This window comes from Sciurus vulgaris (assembly GCF_902686455.1).
Source record: "Sciurus vulgaris genome assembly, chromosome: 3".
In the NCBI taxonomy this organism is placed as follows: Eukaryota; Metazoa; Chordata; class Mammalia; order Rodentia; family Sciuridae; genus Sciurus; species Sciurus vulgaris.
In genome coordinates, this window is record NC_136463.1 from 66,355,565 (window position 1) to 66,380,709 (window position 25,145).

At 49.4% G+C, this 25,145-nt stretch overlaps 2 protein-coding genes and 1 long non-coding RNA gene across 3 annotated transcripts in view; 2 read left to right on the plus strand and 1 right to left on the minus strand.

The window, feature by feature from the left end:
• Positions 1–25,145, minus strand: part of LOC306656133 — a 324,085-nt gene that overhangs the window by 214,440 nt on the left and 84,500 nt on the right. The window lies entirely within an intron of this gene.
• DHRS13 (dehydrogenase/reductase 13) lies at positions 396–6,124 on the plus strand. The gene is given in 10 exon segments (XM_079131007.1): positions 396–802; positions 902–1,020; positions 1,970–2,100; positions 2,285–2,295; positions 2,298–2,422; positions 2,424–2,463; positions 2,466–2,503; positions 2,505–2,589; positions 5,224–5,559; positions 5,562–6,124. Coding segments are annotated over 10 exon segments (1,293 nt in total). The 5' UTR covers positions 396–675; the 3' UTR covers positions 5,843–6,124.
• Positions 6,366–24,767, plus strand: FLOT2 (flotillin 2). The gene is given in 19 exon segments (XM_079131006.1): positions 6,366–6,567; positions 14,549–14,630; positions 19,782–19,872; positions 20,795–20,918; positions 21,560–21,564; positions 21,568–21,678; positions 21,790–21,903; positions 22,001–22,120; positions 22,206–22,223; positions 22,225–22,386; positions 22,388–22,422; positions 22,743–22,752; positions 22,754–22,790; positions 22,793–22,866; positions 22,868–22,926; positions 23,253–23,264; positions 23,266–23,383; positions 23,385–23,402; positions 23,511–24,767. Coding segments are annotated over 17 exon segments (1,131 nt in total). The 5' UTR covers positions 6,366–6,567; positions 14,549–14,630; positions 19,782–19,797; the 3' UTR covers positions 23,550–24,767.

Genomic DNA, 25,145 nt, shown 5'->3' on the forward strand with positions numbered 1-25,145 from the left:
AAGCTGGATGTGTAGATGAGAAATTGAATGATTTGTTCATTGAAGGAAAAGGCGTGTACTTGGACTCTCAGAGACACAGCCCATTCATGCACACGTGTCTCCAGAAGGGAGGGACTCTGCTACATACTCACACCTAGAGTAAACATGTTCATTCAAACAGCGTTGGCGGATATTACAAGATACATGCACAGGCTTGGAGGGACTCTGCATGAATGGATAGAGAGGCCTACCAAGTACTTATACAATGCCCACAAGATCCAGAGGCACCCACACAACCTGAAGGGTGACCCCAGGGACCATGGGCATGTACACACATATTAGTCATTCGCACACCCACAGACGTTGCAGATGCGCGTACATCAAGAGCCGGCACTCCCAGGGAGCCGGCGGGCACACACATAGGGGGCGCTCCCGGAGCCCAAATGCATACATGTACCTCCCAGGTGTTAACACAGGCACGCCGCCAAAGGACGCAGATGCACGCCTAGGGGGCGCTCGCAGGGACACGAGCACACGCACGCACACACACCCCTGCCCCAGCCTCCTGCTGCCTCCGCCTTCGGGAAAACGAGGCGCGCGCCGTGCCCTTCCAGGCCTGGGCGGGGAAGGGCGGCTGCTGCGGCGCGGCGTTCGGGGTGGCGCGGAGCCTGGCAGGAGTCGGCAGGCACAGTCGGAATGGAGGCGCTGCTGCTAGGCGCGGGGCTGCTGCTGGGCGCCTACGTGCTGGTCTACTATAACCTGGTGAAGGCCCCGCCGTGCGGCGGCATCGGCAGTCTGCGGGGCCGCACGGCCGTGGTCACGGGTGAGTGGGGAACGAGTGCTGCGAGTGCGGGTGGCGGGAGGCCGCCGCTGCGGGGCGGCAGCCCTGGGGGCTCAGCTGGCTCCCGCCCGCCGCCTGCAGGAGCCAACAGCGGCATCGGGAAGATGACGGCGCTGGAGCTGGCGCGCAGGGGAGCGCGCGTGGTGCTTGCCTGCCGCAGCCGGGAGCGCGGAGAGGCGGCCGCCTTCGACCTCCGCCAGGTGAGGGAAAGCCGGAGCCGGTGGGACGGTGAGCTGAGGACACGTCGGGTTACAGAGGGGCGAGCGACTCGGGAGATCCAGTTCCTGAGAGAGCGGCTCAGTTCTTTAAGTACGGAAGAGGGTACAGTGCTCTGGTCACAAAAGGAAGGAGCACGGCAACCTAGTGGGGGGGGAGCCTCCCTGTAAAGGAAGAAATTGCTCATCTAAGATAGGATGCTCATCAATAGGAGTTAGGTTAATGAAGAGCAGCAGGAAAGGGAAAGGCAGAGGGAACCACATATGCAAAGGCCCTAAGAGTCTCATTTGAGAAACTGAAAAAAAAAAAAAAAAAAAAAAAAAAAAAAGATTTAAAGAGGCTGAACCACAACCTTTAAGAGGAGCAACATGAAGGGGCTCTGAGCCTGGGCCAGGTTCTAGAAGCTCTTATAGGTCCATTGAGGAGTTTGAACTTTTTAGGATGGGCAGCTGAGACCAATAAACAGATCTCAGCAGGCTCTGAGAGAAAAGTTGCTTTTTGAAATGAAACCTTTGTGACTGTGGTGCAAGTGTGGGTAATAAAAGACCAATAAAAAGTCTGTTACAGATTTTAGGGTAAGCAATAATGGGAAGAAGGGATAATACTAGCAAATACCTATACAGTTGCTTACTGTGACGTGAGCATTTTACAAATATTAACTTATTTAATCCTCACAACTCTATGAAACAGGTACTACTATTGTTCCCATTTTACGGTGAGAGAACTGAGGCCCAGAAAGATTAAGTATCTTGCCAAAGGTCACACTCTAGTAAAAAGCAAAGTCAGAATTTGAATTCATTATCCATTACACTATAATACATAGGGGGCAGATTTTAGTAATAGCAGGAGATGGACTTTTTAGAATTAGGTGCCTGGGGAAAGGGAAAAGGAGGGAAGTGCTGGTGACAATCCAAGCCCTTGCCGCTCCAACAGGGAGTGGGAACAATGAGGTCCATCTTCATGGCCTTGGACTTGGCAGTCCTCGCCTCGGTGCGGGCCTTTGCCACTGCCTTCCTGAGGTCTGAGCCACGGCTGGACATCCTCATCCACAATGCCGGTGAGGGGCTGCAGGCCCTGAAGGGGGATGAGGGGTGGTCAGGGGCAATTGTCCCCTCCAGTTGGACCCCTCCAGGGACCAATAGATACATGGGAAGGTTGCCCCTACTTCCATCTCAGAGACTGGGATGCTGAGACATGCGGGCTCCTTCAGAAGCAGCTACTCACACCTAGCCCCTACCCCAGGGACAGTTCCTGTGGCCGAACCGAGAGACCTTTAACCTATTGCTGCGGGTGAACCACATTGGCCCCTTCCTGCTGACACATATGCTGCTCCTCGCGCCTGAAGACATGTGCCCTAGCCGTGTGGTGGTGGTATCCTCAGCTGCCCCACCGCCGTGGAAGCCTTGACTTCACACGCCTGGACCGCCCAGTGTGGGCTGGCAGCAAGAGCTGCGGGCATATGCCGACAGGTAAGCTAGCCAACGTACTGTTTGCCCGAGAGCTCGCAACCCAGCTTGAAGGCACTGGTGTTACTTGCTATGCAGCCCACCCAGGTAAGGCCCTGGATCTTTGCTCCTATTTCCCTTCTCCCTCCTTGGCCCTATCCTGACTTCCCCTGCCTCTCATGAGCACAGAATCTGAGAGCAGGAAAAAAGCACGGTCCAAGGAGAGACCTGTTCCTGCTGATCGTGGAACTAGGCTGCTCCCCAGGTGGGTTCTTCCTGTCACACCTCATGCATGGATGCTGACTGCTAGATAGTGTATGGCAATAAGACCTGGGATCTCACCCCATGGAGTCATTGATACTGACTAGATACTGACTAACTGAGCATAACATGATGATTATGATAGCTAATAATAACCTCATTCATTCAAGGAGCATTTACTAAGTACCTACTACATATCAGGCATTATTCATGACTTTGGGGATATAACTGAACAAAACAGACATTGGGCTGGGGGTATAACTCAGTGGTAAGAACACATGCCAAAGGCAGGTAGTGATAAAATGCTATAGAGAAAGGCAGTAGTATAACTATAAATAAGTTCATTCTATTTTTAATTTTTATAATTTAAAAAATGAATTTTATTTTAAATTTTTTAATTATTAATTTTTTACTACTGGGGATTGAACACAGGGGCTCAGTCTGTCTTTCCTTTTCTGTATCCCCAAATTCCTGTCTTCTTTCTCTCCCCACAGACCTGCAACAAAATAAACAACCCACCCCATGTCCTTGGCTCATGCCCTTGACCCCTGCCCTTTGCCTGCAAAAAAGAAATATGAGGGTGATGAGCACATGCTGCAGAAACTGGCTCACAATTGTATAACTCCCCTGACTCCATATATGCTCCAGCCCCAGCAACCAACCCTCTATAATATTAACACTCCACACCACTCCACACTATCTCTCCATCTAGAGAGGGTCACATTGTCCCTTCCATGTGAATTCCTCACTATACCCCCAAAGCTTCTCACCAAGAAGATGGCCACATTCTCCCCTGAACATGTATTTCTTACTGTACCCCAAAAGATGTTTCTCCCTGAGACAGCCCACATCTTCCAAGAACGTGTATCTGCTTTCCTAAAAATCTGCTGGTGTCTGGGCTGGAGGGAAACTATAAGGAAAGATAAAACAGGGTAAGGGGAATATAGAATGCCAGAAGGTTCTAGTCTCTCAATTGCAATCAAGGAAGACATCTGATAATGTGACATTTGAAGCAAAACACACCTATAATCCCAGTGACTCAGGAGGCTGAGGCAGGAGGATGGCAAGTTCTAAGCCAGCCTCAGCAATATAGCAGGACCTTGTCTTAAAATAAAAATGACTGGGGATATAGCTCAGTGGTAGCGCACCCCTAAGGTCAATCCCTGGTACTTAAAATAAATAAACAAATGAATGAATGAACGAACTGTCAGCTCCCTGCAGTTGTTGCTATGCTTTAAAAAAGGTAACATTTGGGACTGGGGATGTGGCTCAGTGGTGGAACATCTTGCCTGGCATGTATGAGGCCCTGGCTTTGATCCTCAGCACCACACACACACACACACACACACACAAAAAGACATTTGAACAGAGGCCTGAAGGAGACAAGAAATGAAGTGTTCTTTCTGGGAGAACTTGGAAAGACAACAGAGCAGCCAGGCACAGTGGTACATGCCTATGATCCCAGCTGCTTGGGAGACTGGAGCGGGAGGATCACAAGTTCCAGGCCAGCCTCAGCAACTTCTGGAGACTCTGTCTCAAACATAAAAAGGTCCTGGCATGTAGCTCAGAGGTAGAGCACTCCTGAATTCACTACACAGTACAAAAAAAAAAAAAAAAGAAGAAGAAGAAGAAAGAAAAAAGAAAAGAAAGCCAGGCATGGTGGTGCGTGCCTACAATCCCAGAGGCTGAGGTAGGAGAATTGAGAGTTCAAAGCCAGCCTTAGCAATTTAACTTTTACTCTGGCGAATAGATTCACCCTTGCCTTTAGAGAATAGGTTATAAACTGGCATAGTGGCACATGCCTGTAATCTTAGTGACTCAGGAGGCTGAAGCAGGAGGATAGTGAGTTCAAAGCCAGCCTCAGCAGCTTAGCTAGGCCCTAAGCAATTCAGCAAGACCCTGTCTCAAAATAAAATGTAAAAAGGGCTGGGTACATTGCTCAGGGGTTAAGCATCCCTGGGTTCAATTCCCGGTGTAAAAACAAAAAAGAATAGACTACACCAGGATAGTAAGGTCTGCCCTGCTGATATTGCCAGACTACATTTTAGATAATCATTGCTTAAGGCTCATTAGTAGTTATAATTGTGATAATAATCATACAACTAGCCTTCATTAAGCTTATATGAAACTTCAACTTCATATCCTTAATGTCCAAAATAGTGCCTGATATACCATAAGTTCTTAATAAATGCTGGTTAAACAAGGGAATGGGGCTTGAGCTATTAGGAAATATGGAGAGAGCCTGGGAGGCAGGAGACATAGCATGACCAAATCTGGGAAATGGACATATGCAATCAGTTTGGATGGACAGAAGGAGGTGTCCTGTTGGAAACTGAGTGAACTCACCTGGGGGCCCCTGAATGCATGGTAGATACTACCCTGACTTCCCTGAAATGGAATTCTATCCTCAGTTCCCTTCTAGCTCTGTTTAACTGCTCTTACTCTGGGCCCTCACCCACCAACCTTTCTTCTTACCCCCAGGGCCTGTGAACTCAGAGCTATTCCTGCGCCATGTTCCTGGATGGCTGCGCCCACTTTTGCGCCCACTGGCTTGGTTGGTACTCCGGGCACCCAAGGGAGGGGCCCAGACTCCTCTGTACTGTGCTCTACAGGAGGGCATCGAGCCCCTCAGTGGAAGATACTTTGCCAACTGTCACGTGGAGGAAGTGCCCCCAGCTGCCCGAGATGACCGGATAGCCCACCGGCTGTGGGAGGCCAGCATGAGGCTGGCAGGGCTTGGGCCAGGGGAGGATGATGAACCTGATGAAGAGCTCCAACCTGAGGACCCAGGGACCCCATTTTCTCCAAACACTACCCACTTGAGGAGCCCCCAGTTTGTGAACCTCCTCCTGACCCCCGGAATTCACCAGACTTGTCTAAGGTTACACGGCGAATTCAGGTTAAAGCTGAGCCTGAGCCCCTACGACTCCTAACTCCCACACCTGGATGCTTTCCATGGCACTTCCTGACGCTGAAAACCTCAGCCGTGTGCCAGCCCATACCCTGGGCACTGAGGGGTTTTCACTTTTACCTTTGTGGTTACTTTCTGGAGCCTCTAGGTGTATCCAGGTGTATCCAGGACAGCTTTTTTCCTGGTTGAAGGGTAATAATGAATGAAACTTCTCCTGAGAGGGACAGTAACCCCAGATTCAGGGGTGGAGGATAAGTGTGCCAGAAACGGCTTCCAAGGAATTTGGATTTCAGATTCCCAGGCCCTACCCTTGAGTGTTCTGGTCAGCTCTCCCGGCAAGGCCAGGATATTTGTAATGTAATGCACTTCCCAAAGCTAAGAAGTACGGAACCATCTAGCTAGGTAGTTAAATTACCTTCATTTTACAGAAATGGGATTAAGTTCCCAATCAAAGGACCCACTCCAGTCTCAGCTAGTAGAACTAGTAAGATGAGTGACCCAGGGGTCTAACACCAGGGCCGACTGCTGTTAGAGTGATGGAGGTGGGGCAGGGCAACGCAGTTGTAATCCAGGTGTCCCGAGGGAATAAGGGGGATGCCTTCCGGGGTGCTTTGGGGCTGGGCCCCGCGATCTGGAACCCGCCGTAATAAAGCGAGTTGACTGCCAAGGCTAGCGGCTGGCTCCTGCCTCTCTCAACAAGCGGGCCCCGCCCTCCGCCGCCACACTTCCGCGGGGCTGCGACCACGGAGGGCGCGGGCGGGCGGCCGCTGGGGGTGGCGGGATAGGCTGGGCGCGGCCCGGCGCTGCAGACCCGCTGCTGCTGTCCAGGTCCCGGCGGCCGAGGCCCTTGCGTCCACCTCCACCATGGGGCAACTGCCACACGGTGGGGCCCAACGAAGCGCTAGTGGTTTCAGGTGAGGGGCGGCGGCGGCGATGGGTTCTGGACCACCCAGTGCTGGTGTGGGGGAGTGGGGAAGGGCTGGGAGGTTGGGGTGCCGCGGTCCGGGCGTCGCGTACGGTACCCGAGCCTTCCGGCTGCTCACGGCGCTGCCCCACTATCACACCTGAGACCCCTTCCTGAAGAGCCCCCTACTCTCCGGTTTTCGGGTTCCAAGCCCTCGGGCACCCACCAGAAACTCCCCTCCCATTGCGAGTCTCCCTCTGTTTATTTCTTCCTTCCCCTCCGCCTCCTCCCAAAACAGGGCCTCCCTCCACACCACCACGGGCGTAAAGGGTCACTAACATGCGGCGGGGTTCCCGGAACTCAGCAGTTTTGCTGGATTCCAGCGCCCAGGACTGGGAGTGGATCACGCGGCTTTGCAGGGCAGGTGCCTGAACGGGGAGGGACCCTGAGATATGCATGGGTTCTTTCTCCTGGCACAGTCAGACCCGTTAATTCTGAGCAGGCTGGGACTTGCTGGGGTTTACTGGCATAGCCCGCCCCGGAGACTCGGCTTGCGGCCTCTACAGGTTGGGAAACCCAGCTCGGCCGTGCTGCTCGAAATTGCAAAATGCTGCAAGCTCCAGAATTTCTTCTAGGTGGGGTTTGGGGACTGCAGCTCTGGGAAAGGGAGGGTTTCTACTATTTACATTGTATATTGGAATGTCTTAAGAAGTAGTTAAGGTCTTTCAAGCACACCAAGTTGTGCAGCCCCTAGCTCCTAGGTTCTGGGAAGAGGTCCTGTTGCCTGACAGCTGTAGGAATCCCTGAAATTGAAGTCTTATTTCCCACTATCAGTGCTGAGTTTCAGCTTGTGTGCAGAGTTGGCAGGGTGGCTACCCAAACAGGTAGAAAACCTGGGTCAGGGCTTATAGTTGCCTACTCTTGGGGAGATATGATAAACCCATTGGGAACTTTCAACCTAAAACAGGGTCGTAGCTTCATTTTGAATCTCAGAATGTCCCTGCTTTGGAACATCACTGTTCCTGACCAGGACTCTGCTTCTGCAGAGGAAAGAAAATACCCTATCCATCCCCAAACCTGGCCCTGTGAGTGGCTGTAATCATAGCTACTCAGGAGGATCTCCTTTTCAGCAACTTAGTGAAACCCTGTCTCAAAAAAGTGGGGTGGGGAAGCTGGGGTTGTAGCTCAGTCATAGTTGCCGCTAAGTTCAACCCCAGTATCCCACACATGCAAAGCCCCCCCCCCACCCCCCCAAAATCACCTATAGCCCTAGGATTAGGGGGAAGACCCCCTAGAGAGCACAAAAGCCAACTCCCTCTGTAAATCCTGGCCTTGCCTCCCGACCCCCACCTCTAGAGAAAGCTTTTAGAAACCCAAACCTGCACTGCACTATCTTTTTCTTAAAGAATTTCTTTCAGAAAGTCCAGACTCTGGGTTGAGGAGACAAAAACTTCAGTTCTGCCCTAGTGGAAAGCCTTTTAAGACTACAGGGTGAGAGGACTCCCTGAGACAGGCTGCTTTACCTCACACTTACTGAGAACCTGTTCCTCAGGCCAGAGCCAATACAGAGCTGGCACAGAAGCTGTTTTAGGGGTGGGGAGAGGAAGTCCATGGTAAGAATTGAGGGTGACAGAATCAAGGACAGACAGGAGAGGAGAGGAGAGGAGAGAAGAGGAGGAGAGGAAAGGAGAGGAGAGGAGAGGAGAGGAGAGGGAAGGATAATGCCTGGCATAACAGTACCTTGGGATTTGAGATGATCCTGCTGAGTCTTAGCTCCCTCCTGCATGTGGACTCCCAGGAGAGCAGAGCAGCTGCTCCCAGGGCTGCCAGCACTGGTCTGCCATGCCCCTTAAATATGCATTAAGTCCACAAGCAGCTCACTCAGCCCAATTTCAAGAGGATTCTGATAGGTCTCCTGGTCATGTTTTCCATCTTTTTTTAATTGTCTATCTAAACTCCTTCCTTTAGTTTGTAACATAAAATCTTTTTCTCTCTACCTTCAAAAATTAAAAGAAAAGTCCTCTTCATTTGGAAGGGGGAGGAGTCCATTTATTTTCACTAACTGGAACTGATAAATGTCAGCAACAATCCATCATAATCTTAACAGTATTTTCCAAGCATACTGTAATTATTGCAGGTACCTTGAAAATAATTTCCACTCATCAATACTTTGAAATTAAGCTACTAATTAGAGTTATTGCTAAATGTTATTATTTAATGTATTAATAAAGAAGCATGATATTATGATATAACACATTTGGTTGTCTTAGCATTTTATTTTCAAATTTTTTTCTTTGTATTTTATACATTTATAGACATCCTAAGAAGGGGTCCTTAAGCTTGCTGGACTACTAAAAGTGTTTGTGGCTCATAAAAGGCTAAAACTGCCAGGCATGGTGACCCATTCCTGTAATCCCAGCGACTCAAGAGACTGAGGCAGGAGGATCACGAGTTCAAAGCCAGCCTCAGCAACAGCAAGACACTAAGCAACTGAGGGAGAACCTATCTCTAAAAAAATACAAAATAGGGCTGGGAATGTGGCTCAGTGGCCAAGGGCCCCTGAGTTCAAACCCCACTACCCCCCCCCCCCAAAAAAAAAGGCTAAAACCCCCTTGAGGGTATGGTCTTCCATAGTAGAAGAGGGTTTAGGAGAGACAGAAAGGGAAAGGACAGCTCCTGAGAGGACAGCAGTGGGCTTGTCACCAGAGGAGAATCTAAGGAAGTCACAGAGAAGGAGACCTCCACTCAGGAGTACAGGGTCCTTGGTGGACCCAACAGAAAAGAATTTCTGCGTGTTGGATTGGGCGGTATAACTCAGTGGTAGAACACTTGCCTAGGATGTATCAGGCCCTGGGTTCAATCCCTAACACGACAAAAAATAATAATAATCACGCATCCGGTATTGAAGCACAAAGATTTATTTAGGAAATCAAGAGTACACATTCAACGGAGAATGCAAGCTATTTCAACAGTGAAAAGCAACACCTCGTCTGAGATTTTATTATTTATATAATTTTTTTTATACTCGGGGGCTTCAGGCATGCCAGGCAAGCACTCCACCACTGCACTACGTTCCCAGGTAGTGTGGGTTTTTGAACCCAAGGTTACTTAACCACTGAGCTACATCCCTAGCCCTTTTTATTTATTTTTTTAATAACTTATTTATTTATTTATTTATTTTTGTGGTGCTGAGGATTGAACCCAGTGCCTCACATGTGCTAGGCAAGCATTCCACCACTGAGCCACAACCCCAGCCCCCACTTTTTATTTTTTATCTAGAGTCTCACTGAGTTGATTTATGATCCTCCTGTCTAGCCACCCTGGGTTACAGACATGCTGCTACCACACCTGCCTAGCCTGAGTTTTTTAATATTTATTAGAGGGACAAGAGCTAGGGGCTGAACTTAAGGTGGAGTCAGGACAGGGTTAAACAATTTCTAGCCAGTTTTCCTTGTGCTTTTTCATTGCCCTCACATCATACTATTTTCTACAGGCCAGGACAAGAGCTGGGTTGCTCATGAGTTGCTTGTTTTGTGTTCCATTGGTTGGTGGGCACTTCTCTTTTGAGACTCAATATATCTTTTCTTCTCTGTATCCCCAAGTTCCTATCTCAGACTGTTTTGGAGGAAGGGAAGTTATCATGGGGTGTTTTGTGATTCTTCAACTTGAGTGAACCCATAGCAAGGGAAAGCAGGTTAAGCAAATTAGAAAAGGGTGGAGCGGTGCACCCCTGTAATCCCAGCTACTTAGGAGGCTAAGGCAGGAAGATCAAAAGCTGGAGGCCAGCCTCCACAGCTCAGAAAAGACACTCAAAAAATCAAAAGCACTGAGTACAGTGGCACATACCTGTAATCCCAGCAGCTCAGGAGACTGAGACAGGAGGACTGCAAATTCAAAGCCAGCCCCGGCAATTTAGCAAGGACCTGGGTAACTTAGCAAGACCCTGTCTCAAAATCAAAAATAAAAAGGACTGGGGATGCAACTCAGTGATAGAATACCCCTAAATTAGATTCAGTCCCCTGTACTGAAGGAAAAAAAAGAATTAAAGTTATGTTTTGAACTGGAAGTGTATGTAGCTCTGTGGTAAAGCACTTCACAAGCAAAAAAGAAAGAAAACAAATTGGAGAAACTTTTTTTTTTTTTTTTTTTTGTGGTGCTGGGGATCAAACCCAGGGTGTTGTGCTTGCAAGGCAAGCACTCTACTGACTGAGCTATCTCCCCAGCCCGGAGAAACTTCTAAGTCTTAAGATGAGTGAGACCTAGGGCGGTGGGGTAAGAGGCACCTAACTATCCTCTTGGAGTGGTATGGAGGCTTTTAGGAAGAAGATGCCTTCCAGGGGAGGAGGCTGCTGGGGGTGGGGCAGCTGGCCAGTCCTAACTTCCTGTTGTTGCTGCCCCTGGGAACCTGGCCATATTGCCCTTGGCCAAGGCCCAACTTGAACTGTGGCAGTCTGTTCCCAAGGTCAAATAATAACTGAAAGGTAAAGGGTGGATATCCACCCTATTCCAACCCACCCTGCCACTCCTACCTCCTCCCACAGCACATGGAGAAGTCCCCTGGAACTGACTGGAGATAGCAGCGCCCCAGCCCCCACCAGACCACAAGATGCAGAACAAGCTGTGATTTTTGGCCCTCTTCCAGTTTCACTTGATTCCAAGATGACGTGGGTTTCCGATTAACTGCCCTGTCCTCAGAGACCTCCCCTATACCTCCCAGGGCGGAGAAGCCCTTAACAGCTCACCTTGAACAGCAGCCCTGTGAAATATTTCCACCCCAGAGAAAGAGACCCAAGACCTCTTACTGGTCTTGTCCACACTGTGAGGCTGTTCTGTGATCCTTAGACCTCTGGTTTGGCTACAGGTTCAATATCCCTTATCCAAAATAATTGGGAACAGAGGGTTTCAGATTTCAGATTATTTTAGATTTGAAAATATTTCCATGACATGAGATTCATTATGGATGAGATTCAGAGTTTAAGCACTAAATGTATTTGTCTCATATATACTTTATACACATAGCCTAAGGTAATTTTATACAATATTTTTAGTGCACCTGTGTTTTCACTGCAGTCTGTCACATGAGGTCAGATGTGGAATTTTCCACTTGTGACATCCTGTCAGCACTCACAAAGTTTCAATTTTGGGGGCTGGTGTTGTGGCTTTGTAATAGAGTGCCCACCTAGCACGTGTGCAGCACTGGGTTTGATCCTCAGCACCACATAAAAAAAGTATTGGGTCCACTTATAACTAATATATATATATTTTTTAATATACTAAAATATATATATATATATATACAATTTTGGAGTGTCCAATTTTTGGATTTTTAGATTGGGGAAGCTTAACTTTCACTAACACCCGTATACTGTGACTGACCCAGGAAACTGAGTGGCTTCCCCGAGCAGTCTCAGGTGCCAACTCCAGCCTTATAAGCTCTCACGACTTGAGAGGCAGTGAGAGTGGGGAGAGTCTTTGTTCTTTGCCTACACCCATCCAAAACTTGTCCCCATTTTGCTGTTTTCTGCATTATCTGTTTCATTTCTTAGCCTCATCACTGCCCAAACCTGGACTCTAGGTAAACTGTTCAGTGTGAGTGCCACTAGCCACATGTGGCCATTCTAATTTCAATAAATTGGGGCTGGGGATGTAGTTCAGTGATGAACCACTGTAGTTCAGTGGTAGAGCACTTGCCTAGCATAAACAAGGTCCTGGATTTGATCCCCTGCACTGTAAAAAATAATAATAATTAAAATTTCATATGAAATTGGACATGTTAGCATACACTTATAACCCCAGCAATTCAGGAGACTGAAGCAAGGGGATCACAGATTTGAGGCCAGCCTCAGCATCTTAGCAAGACCCTGTCTCCAAAAATAAAAGGTCTAGAGATGTAGCTCAGTGGTAAAGTGACGCTGGATAATCCCCAGTATTTTAAAAAAAAAAAATTGTATGAGCCACATACAAAGTAGTCAATCAACAACCACGTGGCTGTTTATACTACACAGCATAAATATAACATTTCCACACAGAAAATTTTTTTGGACAAGGTAGCAGCTAGCTACCTATATCAGCCTCCATGCCTTGCCTGGGTTACTGCAAAAGGCTTTTACCCAGTCTTCTGGTTTCAATATCTTCCATGTGGAAAGTAGTATTTGTTTCTAAAATGTCTTGTCATGCTGAGTGTGGCAGTGTATGTCTGTAATCACAGCAACTCAGGAGGATTGCAAGTTCAAGACCAGCCTCAGCAATTTAGTAAGGCCCTGTCTCAAAATAAAAAGTACTGGTGATGTGGCTCAGTGGTTGTAGGTTCAAGTCCCAGTACCAGTAAAACAATAAATAAAATGTCTTGTCAATTCCCAGCTTAGATCCCCATGTAGCTCCCCATCACTCCTACACATTCAACATGTACACCTTCTTGGCCTGCACAAAAGAGGTACTCCATGATCTGCCCTTTGCCCCTCTACCTGCCTTGTTCCCTGCTATAGACCCTAAGAAATGCTATAACCCAGCTAAATGAAACTATCCAAACCCTTGACCTTGGGAGGCAAACATCCTGAAGCTTTCATAAACAAGTTAGTGAACCTGGAAATGACAACACCTTTTTCCAAATTCCATTTCCTTCAATTCATCTGTTTTTAGTACATTTCTTATTGCATGTTAACTGCCTCTCCAGTTCTTGTTCAAATTTTCTTGAACTTGGTAATTTTGGCATAACAGGAGAGTTTACTACAAGAAATTCAGAAATTAATTTTTGTCATTTCTGGGTGGAGGACACCCTGAGCACATCCTCGACCTGGATCTCGATTATGACTGAGTAGCTGTCTGTTTAGTTGATGTGCAATCTGTCCTACTGTGATGGCAGGTGAGCTCTGTGGTATTATGATCATCCCTTATTTTACCTCCTGCAAGATAGGAGTTGTATCTTCATATCTATGTCCTTAACACAAAAAAGACTCTACTTATTTGTTTGAATAAGTAAATGAATGTATGAAAAATGGAAGCTTTGCTGGACACGATGATTCATGCCTGTAACCCCAGCTACTTGGGAGGCTTAGGCAGGAGGTTTGCAAGTTGGAGGCCAGTCTCAGCAATTTAGTGAGTCCCTGTCTCAAAATAAATTAATAGGGCTGGGGATATAACTCAGTTGGTAGAGTGCCTGCCTCGCAAGCACAAGGTCCTGGGTTCAATCCCCAGCATCGCAAAAATAAATAAATAAATTAATTAATTAATAGCTGGACACAGTGGTGCATGCCTATAATCCCAGCAGCTCATGGGACTGAAGCAGAAGGATTGCAAGTTCAAAGCCAGCCTCAGCAACTTAGGCAATTTAGTAAGCAACTTATTTTTTAAAAATATTTTTTAGATTTTGATAGAACTTTATTTTATTCATTTATTTATATGTGGTGCTGAGAATCAAACCCATTGCCTCACACATGTTAGGCAAGCACTCTGCCACTGAGCCACAACCCCAGGCCCATAGTAAGAAATTTAAATAGACCCTGTCTCAAAATAAAAAAGGGCTGGGGATGTGGCTCAGTGGTTAAGAATCCCTGTGTTCAATTCCTGGTACCAATAAGTAAGTAAGTAAGTAAGTAAGTAAATAAATAAATAAATAAATAGGACTAGGGGTACAGCTCAGTATAGAGCATCCCTGGGTTCCATCCCTAGTATTGCAAAAAAGAAAAGAAAAATGGAAAGCTTTTCCAGACACCCCCACCCCTGCTGTGTCCTCTGGAAGCACTTATACTCTGAATTATTCATTGGATATCTTTTTTATGTAAATTGTCTGTCTAGATTCTAAGTTCTTAAATCCCTTCAGGTCAGGGAGAACTTGTCTCCCATTTATGTATAATCTCAGCACCTGGAACCGAAGAGTATCTGTTGTCAAGACTCAGAGCAAGTAAAAGGCCAGAGTTGCTGTCAGAGGGGTGGGGGTAGATAAACCCAGGAACTGACTGACCTGACCAGGAGTGATTTGCTTTGCTCCCCAGGGGGCTGTTGTGGTTCTGACTACAAACAGTACGTCTTTGGCGGCTGGGCCTGGGCCTGGTGGTGTATCTCCGACACTCAGAGGTAAGGGCCTGAGGGTTTGGGAAACTGTCATCCTGGTGGGCAAGGGAGAGAAGAGTTTGCAGTATTACCCCTTCAACCTTCAGATCAGCTACAGCATCTGCCATTTGCCACCTCTATTCTGGCAGAAAGAGTCCTATAAGGAATAGGTGAAATTAGTTATATAGGTATTCAGGAGGCACACTTCAAGAAGGTCTGGCTTAGGTGGACTGTGGTGGTGCATGAATGTAATCCTCAGTGACTCTGGAAGCTGAGGCAAGAGGATTGCAAGTTCAAGGCAAGCCTTAGCAGCTTAGTGAGACCCTGTCTCAAAAAATAAAAGGTTGTCTTGCAAGCACAAGACCCGGGGTTCAATCCCCAGCACGATAGATAGATAGATAGATAGATAGATAGATAGATAGATAGATAGATAGAAAGATAGATAGATAGATAGATAAAAAAAGAAATGGGCTGGGTATATAGCTCAATGGTAAAGAAAGAGAGAGAGGAGAGAGAAAGAAAAAAAAGAAAGAAAGAAAGAAAGAAAGAAAAGAAAGGAAAGAAAGAAAGAAAGAAGAAAGAAAGAAAGAGAAAGAAAGAAAGAGAAAAGAAGAAGAAAGAGAAAGAAAGAAAGAAATGGGCTGGGTATATAGCTCAATGGTAATGCACCCCTGGATTCAATCCCTAGTACCAAAAACAGAAAGAAAGAGGGGGGGGGGGAAGGGAAGGGAAGAAAGGAAAGAGAGGTCTGTTTTAGACACCTCCTCCTTTCTGTGTGTTCTTTTTGGCACTAGAGGTAATGTCACTTTCTGTCCCAGAGGATTCAGGGTCACATCTCAATTTCCCAGTCCTAGCCTCAAAGTTATTTAAGAAGTCTTAATTACACACTACATTTGAAGGGGTTTGTACTGAAGGAGAAAAAAGCTGAAGAAAGCCTGTACACCCCCTTTCACCACAGAGGCCCTGGAGCGATTCAAGCAGAGGCTAAATGAGAATGGATTTGTATATTTAGAAGTTCCCTGCAATAGTAGTGGGTTAGAGACAAGGGGTGGAGATCTAAGGAAAAGGTGCTGGGACCAGGCAAGACAGATCTCCTTAATCTGTCTTGGAAAGGCTTACTAAAAGAGGTTTTAATGCCCCAGAATGCCCACTGTCCAGCTCTCCCTGCTGGTACCTCCAGAGCCCTGGGCAGAGACAGACCTGGCTCTCCTGCTACCTCACTGTCCAGCCACCTTTCCTAATGGGAAATTAAGAAGGGGTAGAGACTCAGGGTCCAGGCCAGGACCCAGGCAACAAGGACAGTAGAACTGTGAAGGTATGGGAGTGTTAGAGGGGGTTGGGCATCCGAAAAGGAAGTAACAGTAAGAATTCAAACAAAATACCGCTCCATTCCACCTGAATCAGTCAGGAGAGAGAAGCCCAAGTCTGCACTGAGCTTCTGGTGCTTGAGGCTCCTGGGAGTCTAAGGGTATCTGCTAGGGTCGGGGGCATGGGAAGTGTGTCACAACTTTTTACCATCACTGATTTCCCAGCAACCCACTTCCCTCTCCCATCTCTCCCCTCACTTTGCCCTGCCTGAGCTGATGGATCTGGGGAGCTTCTGATCCAAGACCAAAAATATCAGAGAGTGATCAAAAATGGTCACAATTTCTACTCCAGAGGGTCCTAGGCAACACTTGAGTGGGGTGTTTTGGCCTGCCAGAAGTCATGGGAGTCCTTTCCAGAGACACTGCCACCCAAGCACCATGCAATCCTAGCATAGCATAGTATCTTATTCAAACACCTCAACTTAAAGTCAGGCCCAGACAATTTGTGACTTGTCCTGAGACCTGTCCTGAGTGGGCATCCACTACTGGGGTAACACTCCTGCAGACCTTCTCCACATTCTTGGTCTCCTGCTCCCACTTTTTGCTCCAGGGAGCAAAGCCCCAGGATGGGATGGCCAGGCCTCCCTGACAACAGGTTTGGAAGTGAGAGACGGGAGGCCTTACCTTATCCTAGGAAACTGACCTCAGGCTCAGCATCCTCCCTTTGGTCCCACTTGCTGGTTTAGTCTGTCCCTGAAGCCCTTCCAACTCTGTTCCCTTTTCTGGGAGACAGCTTCTTCCCCTGCCCCCAGGTCTACTTGGGGGACATCTCCACAGGCTAGGGCATTTATTTCCCTAAGCTGATAGGATCCTGTTAGTTCAGAATAGAGGCTTCTAACCTAGCCTCCATACTCAGCCTCCCTTTCAAGGTATTTTACCACCCATGGCATCAGCCATTCTTCCTCCAGACTCAGTGAAGTCTCTCCTGCTGTACTTTGCCTGCAATACCCTGTACTATCTGAGTCCCTGATGTGGGCAGCTCTCTCTTCCTTACCTGAGCAAGTCCTCCACCTCTGGCCTCTGAGCTGCAGCCTCCCATCTACCCTCCTTCCCTTCTCCTCGCCTCCCTCCCTCCCTCCCTCTCTCCTGTTTCTTTCTTTCTTTCCCCAGAAGACAGCTTGGTGGGTTTCTGTCTATGCTGGGTCAAGAGTCCTCTTAAGCCCAAGGGTGCTAGTGTTAGGGACTCAAATGAAAGCAACCTTTGCATTCTGCACGGCTGTGCTCCCAGGGCTGGCCGTGTGAATGTGACCTCTCCCAGGGTTAATGTGGGCTCCATGTTGCCATGTTGATCCTCATTCCCCCACCTACCTGCTTCTGCCTTTTAGCCTCAGCCTCTGTCTCCCCTTCCTTCTTTGGGTTTAAGGAACTCTTCCACACTATACACAGTCTGCCTCTGCCTGGACCACCACCCTACACAAACACACACATACACACACACATGCTAGGGTGGACCAAGGAACTGCAAGGCACCTTATTTTCTTTGCCAATACTCTTTGCCTGTGCCCAATTTTGGAAATTCCAAAATGAGTAACTCCATCATCTTCACATCCATCCCTGTGAATATTCTGGCAGGAGCATACTTCCTTCCCTAAGTATCCCCAAATCACATCCAAAAATTTTGGGGGGCTTTTCTGACCTTAAATTACCTTCTTAATGGTATGTAGTAGCACAAACCTTACGGGTTTGCACCCAAAGCAGGATTCAGTTTTTGCTGTGACTCATAATCCCCAGAGTAGCTACCCTCTCCCAATTTCCAGAAACACATGTATGCCTGTGTTAGGAGGGTAGAGCTAAAGCTGTTTCCCAGATTGTGGCAGGAATCTCCTGAGAATGTGAGGTGGTGAGCAGCCTGGGTGTCTAGTTTATAGGCCTCACCACCTCAGGCCCTGGGCCCCCAGGGTATTGGCAAACATTTCCCCAGCCCATTAGCTCCTCATTGGAAGGGGATAAGGGCTAGAGAAGAGAAACCAGAAGCCTTAGGCCAACAAGGGGCTGCCTCTGCTTTCCATAAACCTACAGAGAGCTGGCAGGGGTTTGAAGTGTTGACAGCACCCCTGTCCTGCCCCCACATGACAGGCATTGGTACTTATCTGGTAACCCACTGTGTGGTGTTTGCTGTGTCCCCTCCTACCTTCCTGTCCATACCTCTCCCTACCCCCTGGCTGCTCCTCAGACTGTCTCTGGAGGTTATGACCATCCTGTGTCGCTGTGAGAATATTGAGACGTCGGAGGGGGTCCCGCTATTCGTAACAGGGGTTGCACAGGTAATACCCACCTGCTTCCTCTTCTGTGTCTAACCTTCTCTTTCTCTTGCCCTGTGGGGCCTGGCAGGCAGAACTGGATGGACTCCCCTCCTGAGAGTGTGCCTCGCCCTCCTTTGTCTCCATCTCTGCTGCTCTGGGTGCCAGGGTGAATCCCTATTGATCCCCAGGGCACTTTCTTTTTGCCTATTGAGGCTGCAAGTGGGGAAAAAGCAAGGGATTCTGAAAGCCCAAGTCTGCCAGTGGGTATCCTTGAATGCAAACCTTATTACCATGCAGCCATAGCTAGTGAAATCTGTTCTTGGCTAGAATGTTCAGCAACTCCAAGTGTGTTCTCTATAATGTGCAGTTCCTATCCTTATCACTTCGTTCGCCAGTTCTCTGTTGGGCACTTTCTTGGATTCAGGCACGGAGAATGCAGCAGAAAACATCCAAAAGCCCCTCCCCCTCGGAGCCCATTGCCCACAGGTGCCCAGGATGGAAGAGACCTTAATAGCATCTTGCAGTTTTCTCTTCCTCAGCCTTGAGTTGCCTTGCAGCCTTCTTAGGCAAAAGTCCAGCACCACCGTTCCCTTCCTCACCCATTCTTCCAGCTCTAGTTGGGAAAGATATCATCCCATCTCCTGAGTCATGGAAGGCAGGCTGCAGTGTACTGGCCTGAGAGGGGGTTAGAGCACTTCTGTGGTATGGGTAGGGTCCAGGCCTCCTTCAGCACCCCAACTGAAGCAGCCCCAACCCCTCCAAACCCACACTATACTTGAAACATCTCCCAATGCCCAGGTCCCTTTAATCTGAGTGAATGTGGATGCTTGAGGAGTCAGATTGCCAGGGCAAAACAACTCTTTCAAGGGGCTACTTAGCCAGGAGGCTTTGTTGTGACCCTAGCCTGTGTTCCCCATGTGATGCGTTTGGGCCCAAGTCATAGCCTTGTGGACTTCAAGTCGTTGCCTCTGGCCAGTTAGAAGGATCAGACAGAGATTCCTGGCAAAGGAAGGGATTGCTTCCATCTTGGCTTGACAGCAGGCATACTCCCGGTATGCCCACCGTCCAGGTAGGGTTTTCTAGGCAGCATCTTGGGGCATTCTGGGGTGCTGAGTAGATCCAGAGAATAAGTGAGGATACCTGGGGTATGTTCACATGTCATCCATGACAGTCTTCATGCCATAGCCTGGAGTACCAGCACCTACCTGCTGTCCTAGGACATACACACACAGCTATACCTGGGTTCTCCCTGTTCCTAACAGCCCCAGACCACCATAGCCACTTTTTTCTTACTTCCTTTTCCTCACAATTCAGACCAGGCTGACTTGAGCAGAGGACCTATGTGCATGTGTAGCCTACTTACCCTCCTTCCCCTGGAGCTGCCTGTACCTACCCTGCCCATCTTCTTAGACACTGGCAGCTACAAACCCTGGAGACCCTCCCCATCCTCCTCACTAGGATCCTTGGCCTGTCCCATCTGGAGCGGGTGAGGTGTTAGGACTCTTTCCCAACACCCCAGGCCCTGGGCCCCCAGACCCATGCCCCTGTTTTGCATTTCTTGGCAGGATTTCCCTAGAGATTATGACGTTGCAGCCCCGCTGCGAGGACGTAGAGACGGCCGAGGGGGTAGCTTTAACTGTGACGGGTGTCGCCCAGGTATAGTAACTCAGCAGCCCCGCGCATGTCTGTTGAGGTGCCTCGTCCCCATGCTGGGGTTTGGTGGGAGGAGGAGAGGACAGCAGCCAGGGGGTAGTCTCTCCAGCAACCCTGCCACCCCCAGCCCCCAACAAGAGAATCATGACCACTGGAACATGCTCACTTGACCCCCTTGGCCGCCCAGCAGGACTAACAGATACCCCTTCTCTCCTCAGTGGCCCTCGAGGGACAGAACCAGTGCTGAGGGCTCCTATCTCTAACCCAGCCCCATTCTTTGCAGGTGTTGGACATGCCTGGCCCCAAAATCCAGGGCTCACTTGTTCCCTGGGCAGGGGGTGAGAGGGATGCCCAAAAGGAGAGGCCCTGTGAGGCAGAGGACTTCTAGGGGTCAGAGTCTGTGCTATATCCCCAGCTAGGAGCCTGGGGGAGGCACCCCACCCTAATCCACCTCTGGACTTCCAGGGCAGCAAGGTTCTACTGTGTTACGGGCCTCTAATGAGGGAGTTGGCTGAATACCTCCAGACGCAAAGGCACTATCGGTTGTACCCCCTGGGACCTGTCTCCTGCCCCGTCTAGGCTCTTTCATAGTCTATCTGTCTGTCTATGTCCCTATTGCTCATTCTCCTTTCCATACTTTCTGCCCCTTAGCCTGAATGTCTCCCACATGTGGGGAGTCTGTGAGGGAGGAGTTGGCTAATAAGTGAACAGTAGTAGGCTAGAGAGGGAGAAGAGCCCCAAATGCCCAGGAGAATGCTGGGTCAGAGCCTCAGCTGCCAGTGAAGCACGCCCCACCTCGTGTTCCCAGGGCCTACAGGTTTGACAAAGAAGGGGAGGGCACAATCACCAGCCTCTGTACCTCTGGGTCTGGGGCTTCCATCTATTTCCCTCCAGCCTGACTCAGGCACCTCTGTGACCTTGGCAGGTGAAGATCATGACAGAAAAGGAACTCTTGGCCGTGGCCTGCGAGCAATTCCTGGGGAAGAATGTACAGGACATCAAGAATGTCGTCCTACAAACCCTAGAGGGACATCTGCGTTCCATCCTAGGTGAGGCCCTGCCCAGCCTCACATGGTCCTCAAGCCAGGGCCAGGGATTCGTGGCATGGCTATGCAAGGAGCATGTTCCTCTGAGATTTTGAGCTGAAACTTTTTCCTCAAGCATTTCATTTCAAAACTTCAGCTGGGCTGGGGATGTAGCCCAGTGGAAGAGTACTTGCTTAAGCATGCAAGAAGCTCTAGGTTCAATTCCCAGCACTAAAAAGAAACATTAAAAATTTAGGGTAGGACTGGGGTTGTGGCTCAGTGGTAGAGTGCTCGTGTTGCATGTGTGAGGCACTGGGTTCGATCCTCAACACCATGTAAAAATAAATAAATAAAATAAAGGTATTGTGTCCATCTAAAACTAAAATAAAAAACAGGGTGAGTTGAGTGAGAGATGTCTTTGGTGTGGGGTATGGGGGTGGGATAGAGGGCAGTGTGCTCAGACATCTGGTGTCACTTGAGACACTTCCTCGTCCTCTAGGACTCTATATAAGTCCAGTATTAAACACATGTTGAGAAGAAACCCCAAGAAAACCCAGTTCAGACTGTATGGCCCCTTATGCATCTAGACTTCTACTTGCATGCTTCCTCCCTTTCCTAGTTGGATGGGCCCCTGGGGAGAAAGCCCATGATCTCTCTGCCCGCAGGACCCTGACTGTTGGAACAGATATATCAGGACCGGGACCAGTTTGCCAAATTGGTGCGAGAGGTGGCAGCACCTGACGTTGGCCGCATGGGCATTGAGATCCTTAGCTTCACCATCAAGGTGAGATGTGACCAGAAAGTGTCCATCTGGGAGATGGGGACTTGGCTGGTGGAAGGGGGCACCTTTGTGCCCATGTTTGCTCCCTGGGATGACTCTCTCTTCCCTCCCCAGGATGTATATGACAAAGTGGACTATCTGAGCTCCCTGGGCAAGACTCAGACTGCTGTGGTGCAAAGAGATGCTGACATCGGTGTGGCTGAGGCAGAGAGGGATGCGGGCATCCGGGTACTTGGGATTTCCTTTCTACCCCTGGGATTAGGGAACTCAGGGGTGATGGACCATGGTCCCTCAGGGACTCCTCAGCACCTACCCCTCCTCCTAGGAAGCTGAATGCAAAAAGGAGATGCTGGATGTGAAGTTCATGGCAGACCCCAAGATTGCTGACTCTAAGAGAGCCTTCGAGCTACAAAAGTCAGCCTTCAGTGAAGAAGTTAACATCAAGGTAGAAGACAAGGCACCACAATGTGGGGCTCAGGGCTCAGGGACCTGGTGACCAGCCTCTTAATGTGTTGATCTTTCTATCACAGACAGCAGAGGCCCAGTTGGGCTTATGAACTGCAAGGGGCCCGTGAGCAGCAGAAGATCCGGCAGGAAGAGATTGAGATTGAAGTTGTGCAGCGCAAGAAGCAGATCGCAGTGGAAGGGCAGGAGATACTGCGCACTGACAAGGAGCTCATCGCCACCGTGCGCCGCCCAGCCGAGGCGGTAGGCCCATCGCATACAGCAGATAGCGGAGGGTGAAAAGTGAGAGCCGCCCGGTGCTATGGGTGGGGTCAGTCAGCCTCTTCTGCTGTCAGTGTACTCCCTCTGACCACAGTTGAAACCACTTTTCCCCATGTTTTTCCCTCCTTTGAAGCAGCATACCTACCTCCTTTAGTCAGCAAGGTTAAATGAAGTGAAGAAGGCTCAAGTGCATGCCTGGTAGTGTTTCTCACAGAGTACCCTTGTGACCTCTCCCTGGCCTGAGCCAACAGAACAGGGCTAAAGGGTTTTGCCAGGCCTCATGCAAGGTTCAGGGGGACCCTGGCATCTCCTGCGATCCTACCTGGCCTGGACTCCTCCAGGGTGAAGCAAGGTCCTCTTGGCACAGGCAGAGGCTGAGAAGATCCGAAAATCGGAGAGGCGGAGGCAGCAGTCCTCGAGGCGATGGGCAAGGCAGAGGCTGAGAGGATGAAACTCAAGGCTGAGGGCCTACCAGAAATATGGGGATGCAGCCAAGATGGCCTTGGTGCTGGAGGCTCTGCCCAGGTGAGACTCCACCCAAAGCTGCACCCAAAGTTCAAGTCTCCTCACCTAATTAGCAGGACAAGTGCCAAGACAATTATGTGCCTAGTCAGTAACACAGCCACAGGCCAGCTAGAAGGATTAAAGAGGGAAAGTACTCAGCAAATGGTCAGGAACTCTCCAACAGGCCCAGGCCATCCCTGGCCCCTGGGCCTTTCCTAGCATGACTTACAAATTAGGACCACCCAGGCTGTTTGGGGGTTTGGGTAAATAAGAGAAGGAAGGGAGAGGTGCTGGATAGGGTAGGTGGATGGAGTCAGAATCTAACCACAATCTCATACCCCATCTAGATTGCTGCCAAAATCGCCGCCCACTGACCAAAGTTGATGAGATTGTGGTTCTCAGTGGGGACAACAGCAAGGTGACATCAGAAGTAAACCGGCTACTGGCTGAGCTGCCTGCATCTGTGCATGCCCTCACAGGGTGTGGACCTCTCAAAGGTATGTATCTGCTTGGTTGCACTGGGGTACCTGGGCAGCCCACTGGACTGGGTATATGGGTCCCAGGACCTCCACAGCCCAGGCCTCATGCATCTCCCATGTTTGCAGATACCCTTGATCAAGAAAGCCACTGGTGCACAGGTGTGAGGCTTCTTTCTGCAAGCCCACGCCCTTCAGCAGCTGCCCACCCCTCCCTTCACCTGTTTTAACACCACAGGGACAACGGGAACGTTACTGACTCTGGTGCCTTATTTTGTAGGGACCAGAAAGTGCTGCGTGTTCAGGCCATCTCTGGCTGTCTTCCTTCCTCTTCCTGTCTCTTCCTCTCTTCTACCCTCACTTTCACTGCCACACTCATCTGTCTCTTTCCTCCTTCATCTCCCTGTGTGTTTCTTTCTGTCTTTCTCCCCCAGTCTTCCCTCCCTCTATGCACATCACATAGTTTAAGCTGAAAATGTTTATTACAATCACTGTCGTCTGTGGGGGGTAGCCCTTGCTGCTCCTCAGAATCCTGGTGCCTTGAAGTTCTTCCTATATCCATCTGTCCTTCCTGTATCCCTGGCCAGGAGCGCAGCATAGGTACAGGGGTTCGGGTAGGACAACCACTCTCCCCTCTCCTGACCTGGTTTTCTCTGAATCCTCCTCTAGGAAGTCTACAGACCATTCACTTCTGCCCTTCTAGACCTGCATAGCCATGGCCTACAGGGCCCAGGGTCATTGCCCTTATTTCAATCCCTCTCTAGGCCAGGTCTGCTCTCATACCTACCCCTTTCTCCCTGACTCCAGGGGCACAGAGGCAAGGCCTCCTGTCTATAGCAGCTCCCTCAGTTACTACTGCCTTTGGAGGCCCTGCTTGTGCTCACAGAAATTCCCTTCATGAAAAAGCCCATAGGTGTGGCAACCTTGGTCCCAACTCCACTAAGCCTCTTTGGGGTCAGGGTCTAAACCTGTTGGGGACAGGAACATGTGTAGGCCCTCTTCCTGCTAGTGCTGCACTGTCCTGTGTACGGAGCCCTTCCAGTGGGCAAGGCTCTGCCAACCCTGTCCAGAATCAAGTGCCGTAAACTGGCCAGATCTCATTCCCCTTGTGCCATCTTTCTTCCTGGCCAGAGTGATGGGGTTTCCAGCCATGGGAAGCAACTCAGTCTTCTGTCTCATTGCACTAGTGGAGACAGAAGAGATCAGGGCCCAAGCATCCTGCCAGGGGTGCTATGAGTGGCCCATGGTCCTAGTCCCCCACCTGTGGTCCTGCCCCAGCCTGTGTAGCTGTTCTGCATGTGGATGCTGCATGTCTGGTCTGGGGCTTGGATGTTGCGCTGCCCCACTGCCTGTCCCCTCTGGTAAAATAAAGATGTCTTATGTCCACCCCCTGCATTGCGTATTCTGTGAGGGGAGACTGGGAACCAAGAACCAACCAAGTCCTCCGTTCATACACACTTTTAGCATCGAAGCTGCTCGTGGCCTGTTCTTCCCTTCCCTAGCCACAGGGGGCATCAGCACACTGGCATTGCCCACAATAGCTGCCACATGCCAGGCAGCAACAGGCCATGTGCTGAGGTCAGACCTGAGACATGGGAGACCTGGCTCCATTGCAGGAATAGGGTGAAGAGTGCCACCAGGTTTGTGACACCTATGCCAGTGCTAAGCCCTACTCAGTATTGGTGCCCATTTCTTAGGCTTAAACTTAAATTTCTTAGCATAAACTCTGAAGTAAGGCTGCTCAGGCTTACATTTAGCTCTATT